We start from the raw sequence: 17,947 nt of genomic DNA on the forward strand, positions 1-17,947 counted from the left end.
AAAAAATAAATCCTGAATATTACAGCTGATAAGAGAAAATCAAACGCATCAGCCTAAAATATACTATTTCAGGTACAGATTTTGAGCAATATAGCTCCAAACGTTTTTAATTACCATCCATTTTAATGATAGACGGTATTTTTTTTTACATGTAAAGGGAGTAGGCGTAATATGTATATATTTTTTTTCATGTTCCAGAACAAGAAATAGTATAAATTAGGTATCAATTTAAAGCTTATTAAATTTCAAATAAAATGATATGTAAATCTATCCCGTAGTTCTTTCTTTATAAGTAGATATGGCTACCTAAATCCAGGAATTTATCAAAAAAATGGTCAATTTACGATTCTGTTTGTCACTTGATACATATTTTTAAACAGCCATTGCACGAAAGTTATGGAAGAAACAACTAAACAAACAGTAATATTAAAAGTCCTGGCTATTATCTAACATTAACATCATAATAATGATTATTTGAATGTACATTGTAGATTCTATAGCACGACAAAATTAGGATTTCAAAATTTTTATCACGTAAAAACTATCATTTTTGGGGTAAATTGGTCATAAATTCAAATATATTGGCTAAACGACTCAACATACAGGATTGAAACTGAACAAATCATAATCTACATACATTTTTACAATATAAAAGGCTTATTAACCAATTATCAATCTTTATTCTCTACCCTAAATATTTTTTCACACTTTGGCAGCAAAACCGGGGTCGAATCTGAAACCATGTCTTAATAGTATGTATAACCATTTTGTAAAACAGTTTACGATCACTCAATGTAAGCCTTAAATCAGAAATAAATTTTATATACAATAATTATAATAATTTTTGTAGGCCGAGTTATAGTCGGTAGAAATTTTCCGACTCATGACTCGTACTCTGCAACCCGGCTTATAACTAAACCTATAAAACACTTGAAATTGTTTGAAATCAGCAAAGTTTTTTCCTAAGTAGCCATGAGGTGAAGGGAATAATAAAAGGCAATAGAAAAAAGTAAGAAAAAATATCACTAGACGATTTAACATTTTGAAAAATCATTAAATTTTTTAATGCTACAGCAAGCATTCAGCCCCATCATCCTTTTGAAAGGAGGCCTCACTTTGTATAATCAAGATGTAAGTGGTCTGTCATTTACAAAACTCCTTTCAAAAATATCATTTTAAATTGTTTTTTTTTGTTATAAGAATGATTGTATCTCATTTCCTTAAATTTAAATTATATTAAAATGAATAAATCCTTCTTTTTTTCATAATTTCTTCAAGGATTATTTAAATGCATAATACTATGGGCATATTAAACATAAATGTGTTCTAGGTATATTTCTATTCAATGTTGACTATATTTGTGTATAGCAGATGTTTTTTAAGAGTCAGAAAAGGGGTTTCTTTAATGCATAGCATTAAATTTGATGAATAATGATAAAAGTAAAAGAATAAATAAATGACGTCATATTAAGTATAAAATCTTTATAATTAAATAAAGATCTAACAAATATGATCCGCTGGTCACGGCGTTATCTCGCTAACACAAAAAATAATATGTATTTATTGTCAGCTGTCGATTCCATCGTCTCGCTTGATACGTTATCGCTATTTTATGATTTATTCTATTTGATAACTAAAAGAAGTAATAAGTTACTCTAAAATGCAAGTAACATGCAAATGTTACTTTTATTTTATGACAGTAATATGAGTTGGCGTGATGGACTTATTTGGCTTACTACGGGATGATATTTGGCCTTTTTGTGTTTCTTTTTGGGAGATAGGTTGCATGATATAATAAAGGTTGTAACGACGTGCAGTAAGTTAAAAAATAGACCCAAAATTAACGTGGTTCCTCTGACAATTTGAAGGATATTTGGTAGTAGATCAGCTTAGTTCTCATGAGGTTTCATTATATTGCCTCCGAGTAGCTATGAAATGAAGGAAATAAACACAGATCCTACTCTGTTTTAGCAATGATATATGGAGGAATTATTCCCATTTCTATCCTCTATTCTACCCAAGGATGTATTCGGTAAATTCCTACAAATCCTCTGTGTTACTCTTCCTCTTTCTCGCAATAGTGATTACTTTATAATTATTGTTCTCTCTTTCAGAATAAAATTATAATGATAACACCTTTGGACAAATAAAAAAACAACAACATTTTTCAGATTGCAGCTACAAAAAGACAGCAATCTTCTATTGACATATTTTTAAAACTATAGTTGTAAATGCTTGTACGTATTTTGAGTGTGTGAAAAATTAAGAAAGGGATTATAAATATGGTAATCCTAAGAATTTGAATAATACGCAGGAGAGCATGTTAGCTGTCATGACGTTTGATAAGATTACCGGCAAGCAGCTATGAGAGGTACTCCGTGCCAAACACGGACATAGGCAGGAATTACTCTGTTTCGATCCTAAATTATAGTATGAGTTCAAAAAGGACTTACAATTATACCCAGAGGTGTATAAATATGTCAAAGAAAGCGGGAGTGGTTTTTTCTATAAAATTAACATCATAAAATAAATGTGTGTTTGAGCTCTCTTAATCATTAATGTAGCCACCTTTAGTGGTAATGATGGTTTCTAGGCGAAGGCGCAAAGACAAGCACCCGCTGTGGATGTAGTCCTCTGTCATGTCTGTCTGCTAATCAACACGCCATATTTAATTAGCCTGAGGTTCTTTGTCTTATCAGTCAAGATGTGGCCTGTCTTGCGGTTGTTAGTCCTCATTCACAGTTGCATGTGAGACGCTTAAATCTCTAACAATCTGCCCAATAGGCCGCTGTGAAGTTTCTTCAATGATGATTGCCTGGACCTTTTCAATAAACTTACTGATATGGGTCTCCTTGGCGGTGTCCTCGGGCTAGAACATCCACTCCGTCACCTATAATTGAATAAGACACATAATTTTTCATTAATGGATAACAACAATTTCAAGAAATTAGGCACTAGGTTTATTTTGTGATGATATTTTTTTTTGTTTTATTATCATTTCAATATTATTTAATCTCTGATGATTTATTATTAAATTAAAAAAGATTCTTATGAATGTGCAAAAAATAGCGAATCAAGGTCCATTATAAAAGCTACAAAATGCATAGAATACCATAAACTACAAACATTTTTAATGTATCTTAATGGCTCAACCATTTAAAAGAAAAATGATAAAATATGAATAATAGAGGTTGATAAGTTCCACCTTCTAATATAATTTATTTATCTTGTATTTTCACTGTGAAACTTTGTATGGAAATTACGAACATTATCTTTTTCTTTCAGCCAGTCAAATGTATTATCTTCAAACATATATACATATATAAGTCAAATTCAAGAGCAAACAGAGCTCAGTTCCATATTATTAACAATTGTATGTGAGGAGAACAATTCTTTTGTAGAATTATTTTGACATAAATCCAATATAAATTCAATGTTACGAGTATATCTATATATGCATATTCGTAAACAAGGCTGTTCACCAGCAATTTACGAAAAAAAACCCGAAGAGTAACACTCAGGATTGGTTTCAAAGTTTCAAGAGTAAGACCTTATTCACTCAGAGTAGAATTGTGGATCGACATGGGGTTTCTCTCATAGCTGTTTTTGGCTAATCGAATAAAAGGTAATGGCAGCTAAGCTACTCTTCTCCCAAGCATTCTTTAAAAATTTGCAAAATTTGTCACTTAGCCGAGACCTAATTACTCCGAGCAATGCCTGTTACTACCGCTAGTAAATAATATAATGTTTAATATTCCTGTTTTTTTCACCAGTCCTTCACCTCTCTGAGAGGTGAAGGACCGATGAAGGAAATAACAACCCTTGCATTTTTCAACCCACATCCAAAACTCGATTTCAAATCCATATCTGGAATTAACATCCAATCTTTGAGCATAATTTAAAAAAAAAATTGTTTCCGTGTAAAGTATAAGCTCTTTTAAAAATAGATCATTTATTTATCTCCTTTGCAATCATAACAGTCCTTAAATGACGGTCGGACTCGACAATTTCCGTTATTTTATCCATATTTTTGACAAATTGGCCATCTAGAGTGTGTGTCATCCTTTCCATGAAAATTATGGGAGTGGAAATAACGAAACCACCATTTTTTGCGTAATTGGTTTTTACAGTATCCATACCATAAACAATATTCCCATTTTCAGCCAACTGGCTTTTGTTTTCACCTTGTTCAAAGACAAACTGTAAATATGGCGTATTCTCTCTTTGCAGTTGACCATATTTGACGAGCAGTCAAATAATGCTGACTTAAACAATCACAACGCCATATAAAGTAATCCGATTGCACATATACACCGTGAGATACACATTAGTAAAGGCATCTATTAGAGAGATAGTGGATGTCTTTTTATTACATCTAATATGTATCACCTTAAGAAAGTAAGTTGACAAAGTACAAAAACTTTATTTAATATAAAAAAAATATTTATATTTTAAAAAGCAGTTTATCAATAACTTTGAAACTTTTCGAAAAAATTAAAACTTTGTTCACTTGACATATTAATAATAAATAACTTAGTTAAATAATAAAGAAATTTGTTTGATGCCAATTATTTTAATGGAAGAAAATTGATTCCTAGTTGAGCTCAGTAGTTCTTCTTTTACTTTTTACCTCCATTACTAGAAGTGTATGAAATATGGGTGTGGCTTTTCTATTTGGTAATCTGTACAAGTTTTTTTTTTTTTTAATTTTCTAAAGCTCTTATCATTATTATTTTATTCTTGAAGACAGAAAATCTAAATAGAATTGTGTCATTCCTTATATTTTCGGTACAGTCCAGTTTTAGAATCTGTCCTGTCAGTCCTTGGGACCTGTCCTTAAGACTACCATAATGACTAGTTCTAGCCTGGTGCAGAATTTTGCAACGCAGTTCTTTACATAGCTCGGCTCTGGGTTGGCTCAAGTAGAGACGGTTCCTATTGTCAAACTAGGAGATTGATGGGAGGAGCAAACATAAACTAAACATGTTCAATACAGACTTGGATACGTTGTTGAGTGCCTTAGGGAATACTTACATTTAATATCATAGTAGGAATTTATATATCACAGTGTTTTATATAATACTAGCAACCGTTACGCTTACGAATCTAATATTTCACTTAAATTTCATTTTTTTGCGCCTGGAAAAAAATAGAAATTGCAATTTTCACCGATTTCTATTTTTTTGCCCATTAACTTTTTGATTTTGGATAAATTTAGAAAACGAAGTTATTCGTATAGTTGTTTTTTACTTTTTGGGCCGCCAGTCATTTTTTGAAAATATTCATTCAACACATTATCTAGTTTTCTTGAGCTCCAAAAAACAATTTTTGTGTTTTGGGTATAGAACAAACCCTTCTTTTATGACCCCCCTTCAAAAATCGACACGCTTTATTAGCCTAACCAGGTTAAAAAAAGGCGCCCCTTCAAAGTTTCACCCACCTATATCCAACGGCGTGAGCACCCATAAAGGACACACACAAACTGTATTATTTATATATACAGATTCGCATTTGTCTCAAAATCAATTAAGGACCCCATGGCGTTGGTATTGCGACCCATTCGGTTTTGCAGCCCACAGGTTGAGAACTACTGCTCTAAACTGTCCGAAAAGGCCAAAAGTTTGGAATTGGAATAAGCTTTTTAATTTATATTTTATTCTTCTAAACGGTAAAACGATCTTCAATTATCCGAAAAAGGTCCTTTAAGTCTTGATTGAAAAATCTGTCAAAATATAAAAAAAATATTTTTTCATGTTGTTGCTTAAAAATTATTTGGTATAATCGACATACCAGATTTTTAGTAATACGTAATGCAAATAAGAATTATATATCTTTAAATATATTTATGCAAAGTTGCCCTTATTTATCTCACGTTACGAGTATTTTAATCCTAAAGATGTTGTAATTAAATAAATATACTCTTTCATACCTCGTATTACACGGATATATTTTGATTTCATTCTTCATTTTTACGAATCAAATCTCATTATTTGATACCAAGTGTCTAATATACTATTATTAAATATACTTTTAGAGTTCTTTTATACCAAATAAGAAATACTACTATACCTATATATCATTTTGGACTACAAATCTGTTTCTTAAATTCTTAAAAATACTACATTTTATGATAGGTATATTTGATATTGACGTCAGTTTTTACAATAAAGGTTCATTGACAAAAGAATGATTAATAATGAATATATTAAATAACTTTCATTGCATAATCATTCTCATCAGAGAATAAATAATATAATATTTGATATTCTTGTTGCATTCAACATTGTAAAAGTGCAGAAATTAATTATTATATATTATAAATTCTCAATCACTTACATTAGGGTAGTTCCCCCCCAGCATTTATTTTAAATTTCGATCATGGTTATTTTGAAAAAGTTGTCATGTCATAAGATAATAAAATGCAGAAAATAAAGGTCAGCAAAAACAAAACTTTGTGGTTCAAAAACTCAAAATTTTATAAACTGATTTAAAAAAAATATATTTACAAAAATTATTTGAAAATCAAAGAAGCTACACCTTATTCGATATGGCCACCATTAGAAGAAATTACAGCAATCTTAACTTGGGTTATTTAAAATTTTTTGTATATACAAGGTGTTCCAGATAACTTGGCAAAATCTTTAGAGGCATAAAATGAAAGAACTGGATCCGGTAGAACCATAATTTTTTATTATATGAAAGGTACGTTTAATGAAATTCAATTAATTATAATGAGATCTGCCGTTTTTGATAATGTCGGCCACATGGCGCCGGAAGCTTTGACAACATGGGCGACCTCGTGCAGATCTAGCTTTACCATTGTACTTTTAATTTACATTCCCTTAATGGATGGAGTAGCCCAAAGAAGAAATTACACCTTTTAAACAAGACAGCCCACACGCCCAAAAACGTGTATGATGTCTTTGCCACAAAATATCCATAATTTTGGAGCCTGTATTTTTGTTCTCCAAACAGCCCGGACCTAAACCCATGCAACTTCTATATCTGTAGGAGGGTCGAACATGAGGTCAGTGCCAAGTACTGTGATGCCCCTGGAGAAGTCAATTACACGTACAATGGAAAAGCTGGATCTGCACAAGGCTGGTCGTGCCTGCCAAATATCCCGTGTGGACGAAGCTATCAAGAAAGGTGTATCTCATTATAAATAATTGAATGTCATTAAATGAAGCTTTCAAATAAATAAAAATATGGTTTACCCCATCTAGCTTGTTCGTTATAAGCCTTGAAAGATTTTCGTAATTTATCTGTAACACCTTGTATTTTTACAATATTTATATATATATATATCTTGTGTGATTCCCTCAGTAAAAATGGGGGCCTGAGGAAAATGCCACCTAAAATCAGGACTGATGTTTTAGTATGCTTTTCAAATGATATGTACTTTAAATATTTTAAATTCATGTGAGTAAAAAGTTGCATAATCAACAAATGACTAAGTGAAAAAACAACAACTACATAATATTAAACAAAAACCCTTTTTTAACAAGATGAAAGCAAAGTAATTAACAAGTAATTTGTTTTATTCTTTTTGTAAGTAATTCTTTATAAATTCAGTAGATAAATCATTTATATTTATTTCAAATAAAATCTTTTAGTTATATTTTACAATAAAGTGTTAATTTTGATTCAAACAATGTTAATTGGATTTCATTGAATAATAATTATATTTAATAGCAATTCTAAATATGTAAAAGGATTAGAAATAATTTTTAAAACATCAACTCTATACAAAAATGAAATCCGCTCCATGAGGACATAATTTTCGACAGTCCCGTGTCTCATGCTTCCTTTTCCATTTCCCATGGCAGCGGGAATGAATAGTGGATCTCCATCGAGTTAATTTACTTGGTACACCATGTCCCCGACATCGATCTCCTAAGGATTTATGACGAGAGTTATCCGTACATAGTGCACAACGGATTTCCCCTGGAAAAGTAATAAATAGACTTAATAAAGCAAATTATATCAATAAAATACTAGCACAAACACGCTATCTCAAAGATTGCCAATGAAAAATTAAATTTTTTAAATTTATATGTAGCTTATTTATGTTGAAAATATAAACTAAAATGATTCACTATAAACTACAATAATAGGTAAATTTATATTATATAACCTCCTTGTATACAACATTTTTTATTGTTTCTCTCCGTTTCATGTAAATATAATCAAATATTCACCCCCTTTTGACACTCTTGAAAATGCAACATATATTTGAACATGTAAAAATACTGATTTTTGTAAATATGAAGCCATTAATTCAAATGTTAGACCCTGTCATTTCTTTATTTCTTTATCATTCCTAACTTGCCTTGTTCCTTCTTCAACCGCAATGAAGATTGAAGATACATACCAAAATTAACTATGTCGTCTTCTTCCTAATTATCTTTTTAAATTTGTATTTAATTATACGTTCAGTTGGTACAATAATTCGTTTTTTTGGACTATTAATTATTTTGGTGCATTTTCGAATCGAAAACCCATACCTTAAAAAAAAACTTTGAGGAACGGGGAATCGATCTTGTCTTGTTTTTTTGAAAAAAATCAACTTATTTGTGAAAAATCAAACTGGCCCGATTCCTAGAGCCCAGGAATCGGGACTGATCACATTTAAACATGCCTTAACGTACGTAACTCATGATTTTGAACAACTTTTATGTATAAAGTTTGTATCTGTCTCTGTTTTTGAAATAAATGCGTTTTTATCTTTGTTTTTCTTAGCGGAACGTAAATCACACACATAAATTATTTTAATACTACTTAGGATAGTATTTTTGTATCTATCTATGCTGAAAGCATTTTTTAGTGTACATACTTGATCTAAGAAGTAAAAATGTAAACAAGAATGCACGTCATTGTAAAAAAAGTATTTTTATAGAGCGTGACTTATAAGTCTTAGGACAGCAACTTCAACTTAATATTTCTCCTAGACGAGTGAATATTTTTTTAATTTTGTTTGCTGTATATGACTTACAAAACCTCCATTTTTGTTTCTTGTCAATAAATTTTTTTCTAAAAAGTGCCCTTGATCCCATAACAATGCTATCATGAAGCCGAAGTGTGTCATCATTTCACTTAATTTGGAAGGAAAGAGCTGTAGGACCATTACCTACATTGTCTACGAAAGCGGGCCCCAGTGAGGGTCTAGGTAAGTGTCACTTCCCGTGAGATAAAGACGCTATTGATCTTTATTCCCAAGGGTGTTAAAGTCAATCAACGAGTCTATTTGGAATTATTACAGTCCCAAGTACTGTCCAAGCCCCAAAGACGAGTCCTACTGCTTCCAGCAGGACGGAATACCTTCATATAATGGAAAGTTTGTGCAAAAGTGGTGCCAAACCACTTTCGATCACTTTGGAAGGCACTATATGTGGCTCCCTTTTTCCCCAGATATCAACGTAAAGGACTTCTCCAATAGTCTATTCTGGAGAAAGAGGCTGGTATGACTTTCTACTGCAGTTTCAATGACATGAAGGCCGCCATAATGTCTGCGTGGGATAACCTGTCGTAGAAGACCATTCGTACAGCCTGTAAAGCAGTTTTAAAGCGTCTATAGTTGCTACAAATGGCGGCTATAGGGGATGAACTTGCTCTCTTTTTGATGGAAATTTTACGCTGATTGCAATGATGTAAAAATATGTTTCGGCAAATAAATATTTGTGTACTTTCTTGGTAGTTGAAGTTGTCCTAAGACTTTTTCGTCACCGTGTAGAACTGTACAAAAACGTTATGTAATAATGAATAAAATAGGGTTGGCATTTAGTTAAACTCATATTAAAAAAGAAAAAAAGAGGAGTACTTTATATAAAAAAAAATTTGCTTAAATCTGCCTGTTGTGGACTGGAACTCGACAGAAATTCTTCTCATATGAGAAGAACCAGAGCATTCCTCTTTTATGAGAAGAAATTATGTCGAGTTCTAGTCCACAACAGGCAGATTCAATCTGTTGAGAAGTATCGTAGCCTTTGGCAGTCTCCAATCCTTGACTTTATCACTGAGAAACTGAGCAGCTTGCATTCTGTAGATCTTGCATTTCAGGTAATCCAACTCGCAGGTTCTCACAGTCACTTTGCTGTTCCCCAAGATCTCAGACATAAAGCTGAAGCTTATGAATGGGTCATCGTCTAACATGGTTTGAACTTTTGAATGAATTCGCTTGCTCTAACTTTCCAGGTGGATCTTTTTTTAGTGTCATGACAGATCTGATACCATCATTCTCCAGATATGCCTAACAAATCTTTTGCCATCCGGACTGGATTAGGACACCTGTTACATTTGAGACTTCCCGATTTGAAATCTCCGTGTGGTTATGGACAAAAATCTCCATCACGAAGCAACGCCGTTCTTCCTCTGTAAAATTAATCATATTTATATCTGGAGTAGCTGCCGCCATAATGTCTAAAACTTCATTAAAGTTTGTTGATACAACAACGTTTTTGAAGGCTAAAAAATAGGCCTAATAGCTGCATCATAACAAAATCGCTGGCACACAAAATCACCGATTTGATGTTAATGCTCTGTATAACAGATAACTTATGGCTTTTAAACTTTGCAGATGCTTTTAATATAGGGTGCAATGGCTTTAATACTAACTTACGACATCTGGGCCACCCTTCTTTCAGTTTGGATTACTAAAGAAATAAAGTTGTGTTATTTTCTTTCTTCTTACCAAGTTTCGTTTAGATAGCTTGAACAATTAATTTACAAGAACAAAATTTAAAAAATCATTGACACTATACTTTCATCTCAAAATGACCCGAGGGAGATTGCAGTTATTTTCGGATGTCCTTGGTCATTGTTTATGCCGTAAAAAGAGAGTAAATAGCTCCAGGAAGCGCAAGAGGGATACAGCCTTACTTCAGGCAATCAACTACGATTTGGGGAAATTAGGAAGGTAATTATTGCATTTGTAGCAAGATATGCCGCTTTTTTCATGCGTATTCCTGGGGGAAATTCCTTGTATGAGAGCTTCGCCTTGGATTTGGTTCGATATTTCCTTCGTGGTCGGTTAGATATTATAATACACTAAAGACTACAATAGAAAGATGCCGGAAAAGTAAAGAATGAGATGAACAACGTCTTTTGGGTCTTTTGATATTATTATTATGAACGTTCTTTAGATCTGTTTTTTTTTAAATTGTGGTTGTATGTGTATGTTACTCGGTTTTATGTGTATTTTTGATATTATAAAGTAATTTTAATCAATACATGTTTTGTTTTTTAACTCTCTCAATTATTGCCTATTTTTATTAATTTTTTTGTGCTTTATGTTTCAAAGGAAAAAAAATGTGATGGTGGGTTATAATTGAAGGGGACAATTTTAATCTAGAATGTTTAATTATGATTTTGATTTTCGCATTCCCTCTTAATTTATTTATTCATGATGTTTGACATATATTTTTGTAAAAAAAAAAAAAAGAAAAAAGAAGAAGCCTTTACCAGGAAGCTCAAGGACAGGATAAACACTGACCCAACAATTTACCAGAGGATACATTTTATTGAGATGGCTTTGGCCTGGTCAACAATACAGAAGGATAATCAAAGAGCTTGGAATGAAGTCATATGTAAAATCGAGAATGCAAGTACTCAATGAGAAACTATTCCTTGAATTTTTATAAAAAAAAATCGGTCACTCATTATATTTTAAGAAATATGGACCATAATTTGATTAAATTTTAAAATGTATAATTAAAAATAATGTTACCTTGATGCAAACCGTGAAAGTCATCATCCTTGACACATGCTTTTGACACTTTAACGAGTTCAAACACAATACAATAGCTGCAATATAAAAATAAATATTAAGAAACTAGGTGATTATGGCTTAAATATTGTTTCGACATACTTTTTTAAGCTATTAATAAACTGGGATTAAATGTTACCCCAAATATTAAACTAATTTTATTAACTGATTCATACTATTTAATACATTTTGAAATACGTAAATATCGTATTTCATATGTAAAAAATACTTATATGACTTTAAGACAAGGAGAAAAATACATTAAAAAAAAATCTTAAAAAGATTAGTTTGGAGTATCAACGAAATAAAAAGCGGCTAAATTAATCAAATTCCCTATGCCTTGATTAAAAATTGGATAATTTACAAATAATGCCAAGAAAATACATCCTAGAACAATAAAAAATTTGATTGATTTCAAAATATGTTTCAGGAGCAAACTAAAAAGGTTCCTGTGATTCAATATATTTTAAAAAGGTTGCTATTGTAACTGATGATGTCATCAGAGTTAAAAAAAGAAAGGTTGCGCTTCTTTGTTAAAAATCAAATACTATAGTCAGTCGAACCGTCCAAAATTGATCTAAATATGCAACCATGAAAATATTAATGCAGTTTATCTAAGAGGAAAGGCATTATCACTCTTGATGAATAGCCCGTTTGATGAAACTACTAATAGAAAATATAAAGAGGATTGTTTAAAGTTCTTAGCAGAGCTACGTATTCAAATTACAAGGAGAATTAATTTTTATACAATTTGATAATTAGAAAGATAAGGTTACTATGCCCTAAAGTATCCCAAAACCCTAATACTTTTAGCAACATCTACTATTCCATTTGCTTACATCAAAACATACAGAAAACTACCTTGATGATCTATAAAGGTTTTACTGTTGATCTGCAGCCGACCATTTGCATATATCTACGGAAATTTGAATAAAGATAAAGAAATAAACCCTTATATTAATATTCTTGCAGCTTTGGATTTTTCAAATCTTTATTTTTAAGTAGTCTGGGGTTTTGTTGAAAAGTTTACTGACGGCCTTGATTAAAGTGATATTTCTATCTTTTTCTAAAGGATCTTTGTTCTGAAGAAAGTATATTTATTTTTGCAAAAGACACTCATTTTTTTCCCAATCAATCCATTGCCTAAATAATCCAAAAATCTGAGTGACATCCCGTGTTTACTGACTCAAAAACTCCATATACAGGGGGTGGCCCTCCATCGTTACAGTCATGTATATAACTAAAAACATTCTACTGTTGCTTTAAAAAAATATACTTTTAATTAAAGAATGACTAACTTTATGATATCTTCTGTTTTTAATAGCTCTCTGTCTTATCAAAAAATAACTTTACAAACTAAAAAGCAAAAGATAATTTTTCATGATGAAAATTAAACATTTGAATTACCAAAATAAAATTAATAGACTTAATGTTTTGTAAGTGGACTGTTGGTGGAAAACGTTATTACAGAAGGACCATTTAGGATATTTAGCCAAAAAATGATATTTAATATATTGATATATGCGATCATATATTTTAATTCAATTTAAAATGATTACGTGATAAATAGGTGTTGAAAATAGAAAAATCACTCTTCAGTTTGCCAACTCCCAAAAAAAACGTGGGAGCTCAAATACACACCATAAATTCATCAAGAGTCATAATCTGTACTTCTCTGGATACTGTTTTTCTTGTTTTGTGTACAATATGTCATTTGCAGTATTTGATGTTCTATCCTCAATAATGAAAAAATAATAATAACAGCTTTAGAAAATATACACAACTGTTCATGTTACCAACCACAAAAAAAAACCCGTAATAATCTCGTGTGTCATAGTCAGTTTTGCTAATCAGGAACACTTTCAGCATATTAAAAAAAAAAAAAGAAACATCCCGTAAATAAACCCTTACAATTTGAATATGTTTTGGAGAAGAGTAGCCGAACTGTCATGACGTTTCAATATACAGGGTGCGTTGACAAAATCTGTCGCTTCAAAAAACAACAACTACAAGCTTATTTTATAATATCTATTGATAAAATAAAAACGAATATCTTTATTAGGATATAGAGCAGCTATCTATTTAATGTATCCGCCGTCTGCGGCCAAAACCCGCTCAATGCGGCTACGAAACCGAGAACAGGCATTTTGGATCTGCGCTGCTTCTATCTCACAGAATTTCTCCTTGATGCAGGTGATGAGAGACTGCTTGGTGTTATGGGAAGAGCGGTTGGTCATGTTCTCCACGTAGGACCAGACAAAGTAGTCCAACGGGCTCAAATCCGGTGATGAGGGAGGCGAAGAGGAGAAGGATACGAACACAAAAGCATTGCTTTTCAGCCATTCTTTCGTCCGCTTAGCTTTGTGGGCCGGAGCCGAGTCCTGCTGCCACATCCACAGCCTGTCTCGAAGATGTGGGCGGCATGACATGCCCCTCACTCGACACGACCCCAAAGACCATGACAGTGGCCGGAAACTTGGTCTTCATGACCCTGGGGACGTCCCAGACAACACTGGTGCTCTTTTCCTCCTTCTTCCTCCTTTCAACAACGTCCATCGGGTCCGATGACTTCTTAAGCTGTTTCTTGGGACTTCTGACCGTTCTAACTGGCATTTACAGAAGGCCAGAGACGTCAGCATTCCTTAATTTCATGTGATCACTAAGCATAATCTGAATAGCAGCGCACCTAAGATCTCTCTCATTGAACATAATGACTTTTGTTGGGCACTTAAAATGATGCTATTGCTACAAGTGGCAAACAATAACTGAAGCTTATGATCTGGGAAACATTTTAACACCAAAAACAGACGGATCAGACATCAGCTGATGGAGTAATGTAGTCTTTAAAATGCAGCAGATTTTGTACATGCACCCTGTATAAGTTACAAGGAGCTTTGGCGAAGGGAAGGGAGAGACGGAAATAACCCAGGACACAGCCAAAAATTACTCTGATATCGATCTTCAGTTCTAGTTTGACTCCGACATGGAGTTACCCTTATACCTCGCCAAAAAATCCTCAGGGTTACTCTCCGTCTTCTAAGGGCACACACCAATATTCAATCCGTTTTCGTAAATATCAGCGATATGTTGTATGTAATAGAAACAGAAGTTTGCTTCTCAGGAATTAAATGATAATGAAAGGAGCTTAGATAAAGAAAATTTACTCCTCTTCCATTTGCCCACTCCCAAAAACGGTGGAGCTACAAAATCATCTATTTTTCATCACTAGTCATAGTTTTCTCTTCTCTATGCATTGTCTGTCCTTTTTTGTGTACAATCTGCCTCTCTCTTCTCTCATCCTCAGCCAGACAAATTATTGGGTATATTTTTAGATTGCCTTTAGGGATGGGAGTGAAAAATTTAATTAGCCCGAGGGAAAAAGTAAATACACATGGGCCAGTGATTTTGCAAGCCTTGATTTAACTGCAATCACTCTAAAATATTTTTTGATCAATAATTTATCTGATTTTTATAAGTAAGACATTTGGAATTCGTCAATATAGTTTCATTTTAAAAATCAAATTTTATTGCGTATCATTTTAGATGTGAACATTTAAAAATATTTTTCCAAACACTATATTATTGACTTATTAATTAATTAGATTTTTTTAATAGTTATAATATATAGCATATATTGTACCACCTAATCATCATTATGATTAGTCGAATAATATTGGCAACGAAATACCTGCCATTTCTAATAAGCAAAATACTATAGTCTACCTTAAATGTTAATAAAGAAAATACTATACAATTATGCATACATTTTGTATGTAGGCTTACTTAATAGAAACTAGCTGTAGTATCCGGCTTTTTTATTGAAGTTATCAAGTATTGACGAAAAACAAAGTTTGCTTTAATAAAATAAAAGATAATTTAAAATTTAAATTAAAAAGAGAGAATAACAAAAGAAAAATTTGAGCTTTACTTTCTCAAAATGTGAAAAATGATGCGTGCTATACGTGGATCATCACATTTTCCTAACATTTTCTCTTTCTTTTTTTGCTCAATAAAACAATTTTTGAATAAAACAACTTTATCATACTTTTTCTTTGTTAGAAAAATGTGTATGAGAACTGTTTTATGCAAAATAACCAAAATGTATTCTTACTATTTGTATTCACTATCTAAAGAGTTTTTATGTTTTACAAAATTTGATCGAGATTTGCGACTTAAAAATAACCTTGTAGGAAAATGCCATTTCGTATACGCAATTTTCATAGCATATGCCAACTTTTCCGCTCTACTCGTAATCTAAATTCGAAAAAAGTTGAAAATACAACCGATCTATTGTTCAGGTTACTAATAACCAAGGAATGTCCTTTACTAATAACAGATATACTCGCACGCTTTAAAAATACATATGATTTGCAACCCATAATGAATGTGATACCTCTTTCTTTTCTTTTTTAATATGGACTTAACCTACACACGCTCGTTGTTAACTCTTTACACCCATATGTGATTAATTTGTCGACAATAAAAAATAGATATATCAGGACTAACTGAAGAAGTAGAGCTTAGAAACAGAACGAGGCTGTAGATAAAGGTTCTGTGTACATTTTAAGTTAGTGTTGCACCATTTTTAAGTCAAAACAAAAACTTTTGTGGTGCATTTCCGTTCTCCTTGACATCCGTTTCATTTTACTGGATATTCAAAATCTTTGGTACGCTAAGCAGTAGTAAACAATCATGTACGTGTATGAAAGTATCCATTTATGTCACTGAACCACATTATAAGTTGAGATTAAGACTAATACAACAATTTTTATCAGTGGGCTTTTTAGTCACTTCTGCCGTACCAACTGACATGTCGTACTTCTATTGATTAAAATTTTTTCCGAATATCGAAAAATATAAATAAATAAATAAAAAATACGACTATGAACTATACACACCCTAATATTCATGTTTTCAAAAATTTAAAAGAATATATATTCTTTTAAAATTTAATTCAGGACGTAAAGGCTTAAAAAAGCTTTGCTTTAAAAATATAGATTATGGATAAATTCATTTTTCTAACCTATCAAAAATATTAATAAATAATTTTTAACTCAGGGCATCCTTAAAGTCAAAAGGGGGGCGAATAATACAGGGAAATGTTGATGATCTTCTTATAGCACTATTGTTGTATAAAATATGATTTAGAAAGCAAGACCAATTGTTTGCAATTGATACCTGTATAAAATTTTATTATTACTATCGACATTTATTGAAATCCACCATCAATGATATAAATTACATTAGTTAATAAAGAAAATGATTCAAAAAGTGAAATAATTATTACAAACAACAAAACATCAACGTTAGTTGAAATAAATAGAAACTACATACAATATATCGTTTTATATAATAAAAACAATGTGTGTACGTCTGTTCAAGTCCTAGCAAAAGTTTCTGTCTTGTAGACTCAGAAACTAGCAGATATACGGCTATATTCCATAAAATATAACTTGTAATAAATATTAGTATACGATGTACAATAAAAGCATATACATTTAATAGAATCGAGGTTATGTTGATTTTTTAAATGGTTCCGACAGATTAAAATTAAAATTATGTTTATATTATGCCGTGGGTGTTATTCAATGAATAAAAAACTTTAATAACATTTTCCTTGACCCCCTTTTTGTCAAAGCTATTCAAAACAGTTTATATTTTTTAAAGCTGTTATCATTATTATTTATTTCTTGAGAAAGGGAACATCTCAGTATCAAGTAATAACGGAGAGCAACAAAAAAGTTGTTCTCGGGAGTTCTAAGTTTAATTCCATATTGGATTTTTTTTTTGTTCATGTAATGCACTTTTAACATAAACCTACCATTAAAATTATAAAAATCGAATCGATAATGGATCAAGAATTTACTTTCTCCACTATAAATCTAAATATTTAATAGATATAAAATGTAATTACTATGTGTTAAATAAATGTTTCTTAATATTTGGGGCACGAAATTCCTTTTGTATGTATGTTTCCTTGCTAAGGGAAAAGGACGACCTCACCACATCGAAGGGAGGATTGAAAGAGTCTAGGGTCCTACTTTATTTTTTAAATCATTAGTATATACTTGTGGTAGTGATGAAAATCGTGTATTTTTTTTAGCTGCCCTATTTTTTCTTCAAATAAGTCATCTGAAGAACGAATTTGATTTTCTTAAGCTGTGTTCATTATTTTTTTACCCC

At 31.6% G+C, this 17,947-nt stretch overlaps 1 protein-coding gene and 1 long non-coding RNA gene across 2 annotated transcripts in view; one reads left to right on the top strand and one right to left on the bottom strand.

Annotated features, from left to right (window-relative positions):
• Positions 1 to 7,570: 7,570 nt before the first annotated feature.
• LOC121128251 (somatomedin-B and thrombospondin type-1 domain-containing protein) overlaps positions 7,571 to 17,947 on the bottom strand; it is a 118,729-nt gene continuing 108,352 nt past the window's right edge. Inside the window, exons 4-5 of the mRNA XM_040723833.2 lie at positions 11,726 to 11,802; positions 7,571 to 7,947 (exon numbers count right to left, since the gene is read on the bottom strand). Coding sequence (XP_040579767.1) covers positions 7,745 to 7,947; positions 11,726 to 11,802 — 280 coding nt within the window. The 3' untranslated portion in view covers positions 7,571 to 7,744. The remainder of the gene's footprint in view (positions 7,948 to 11,725; positions 11,803 to 17,947) is intronic.
• LOC121128253 (uncharacterized) lies at positions 8,750 to 9,696 on the top strand. Its single transcript, XR_005868114.1, has 2 exons — positions 8,750 to 9,169; positions 9,221 to 9,696. It is a non-coding gene; the product is annotated as an uncharacterized lncRNA (long non-coding RNA).

This window comes from Lepeophtheirus salmonis, chromosome 13 (genome assembly GCF_016086655.4).
Source record: "Lepeophtheirus salmonis chromosome 13, UVic_Lsal_1.4, whole genome shotgun sequence".
Classification (NCBI taxonomy): domain Eukaryota; kingdom Metazoa; phylum Arthropoda; class Copepoda; order Siphonostomatoida; family Caligidae; genus Lepeophtheirus; species Lepeophtheirus salmonis.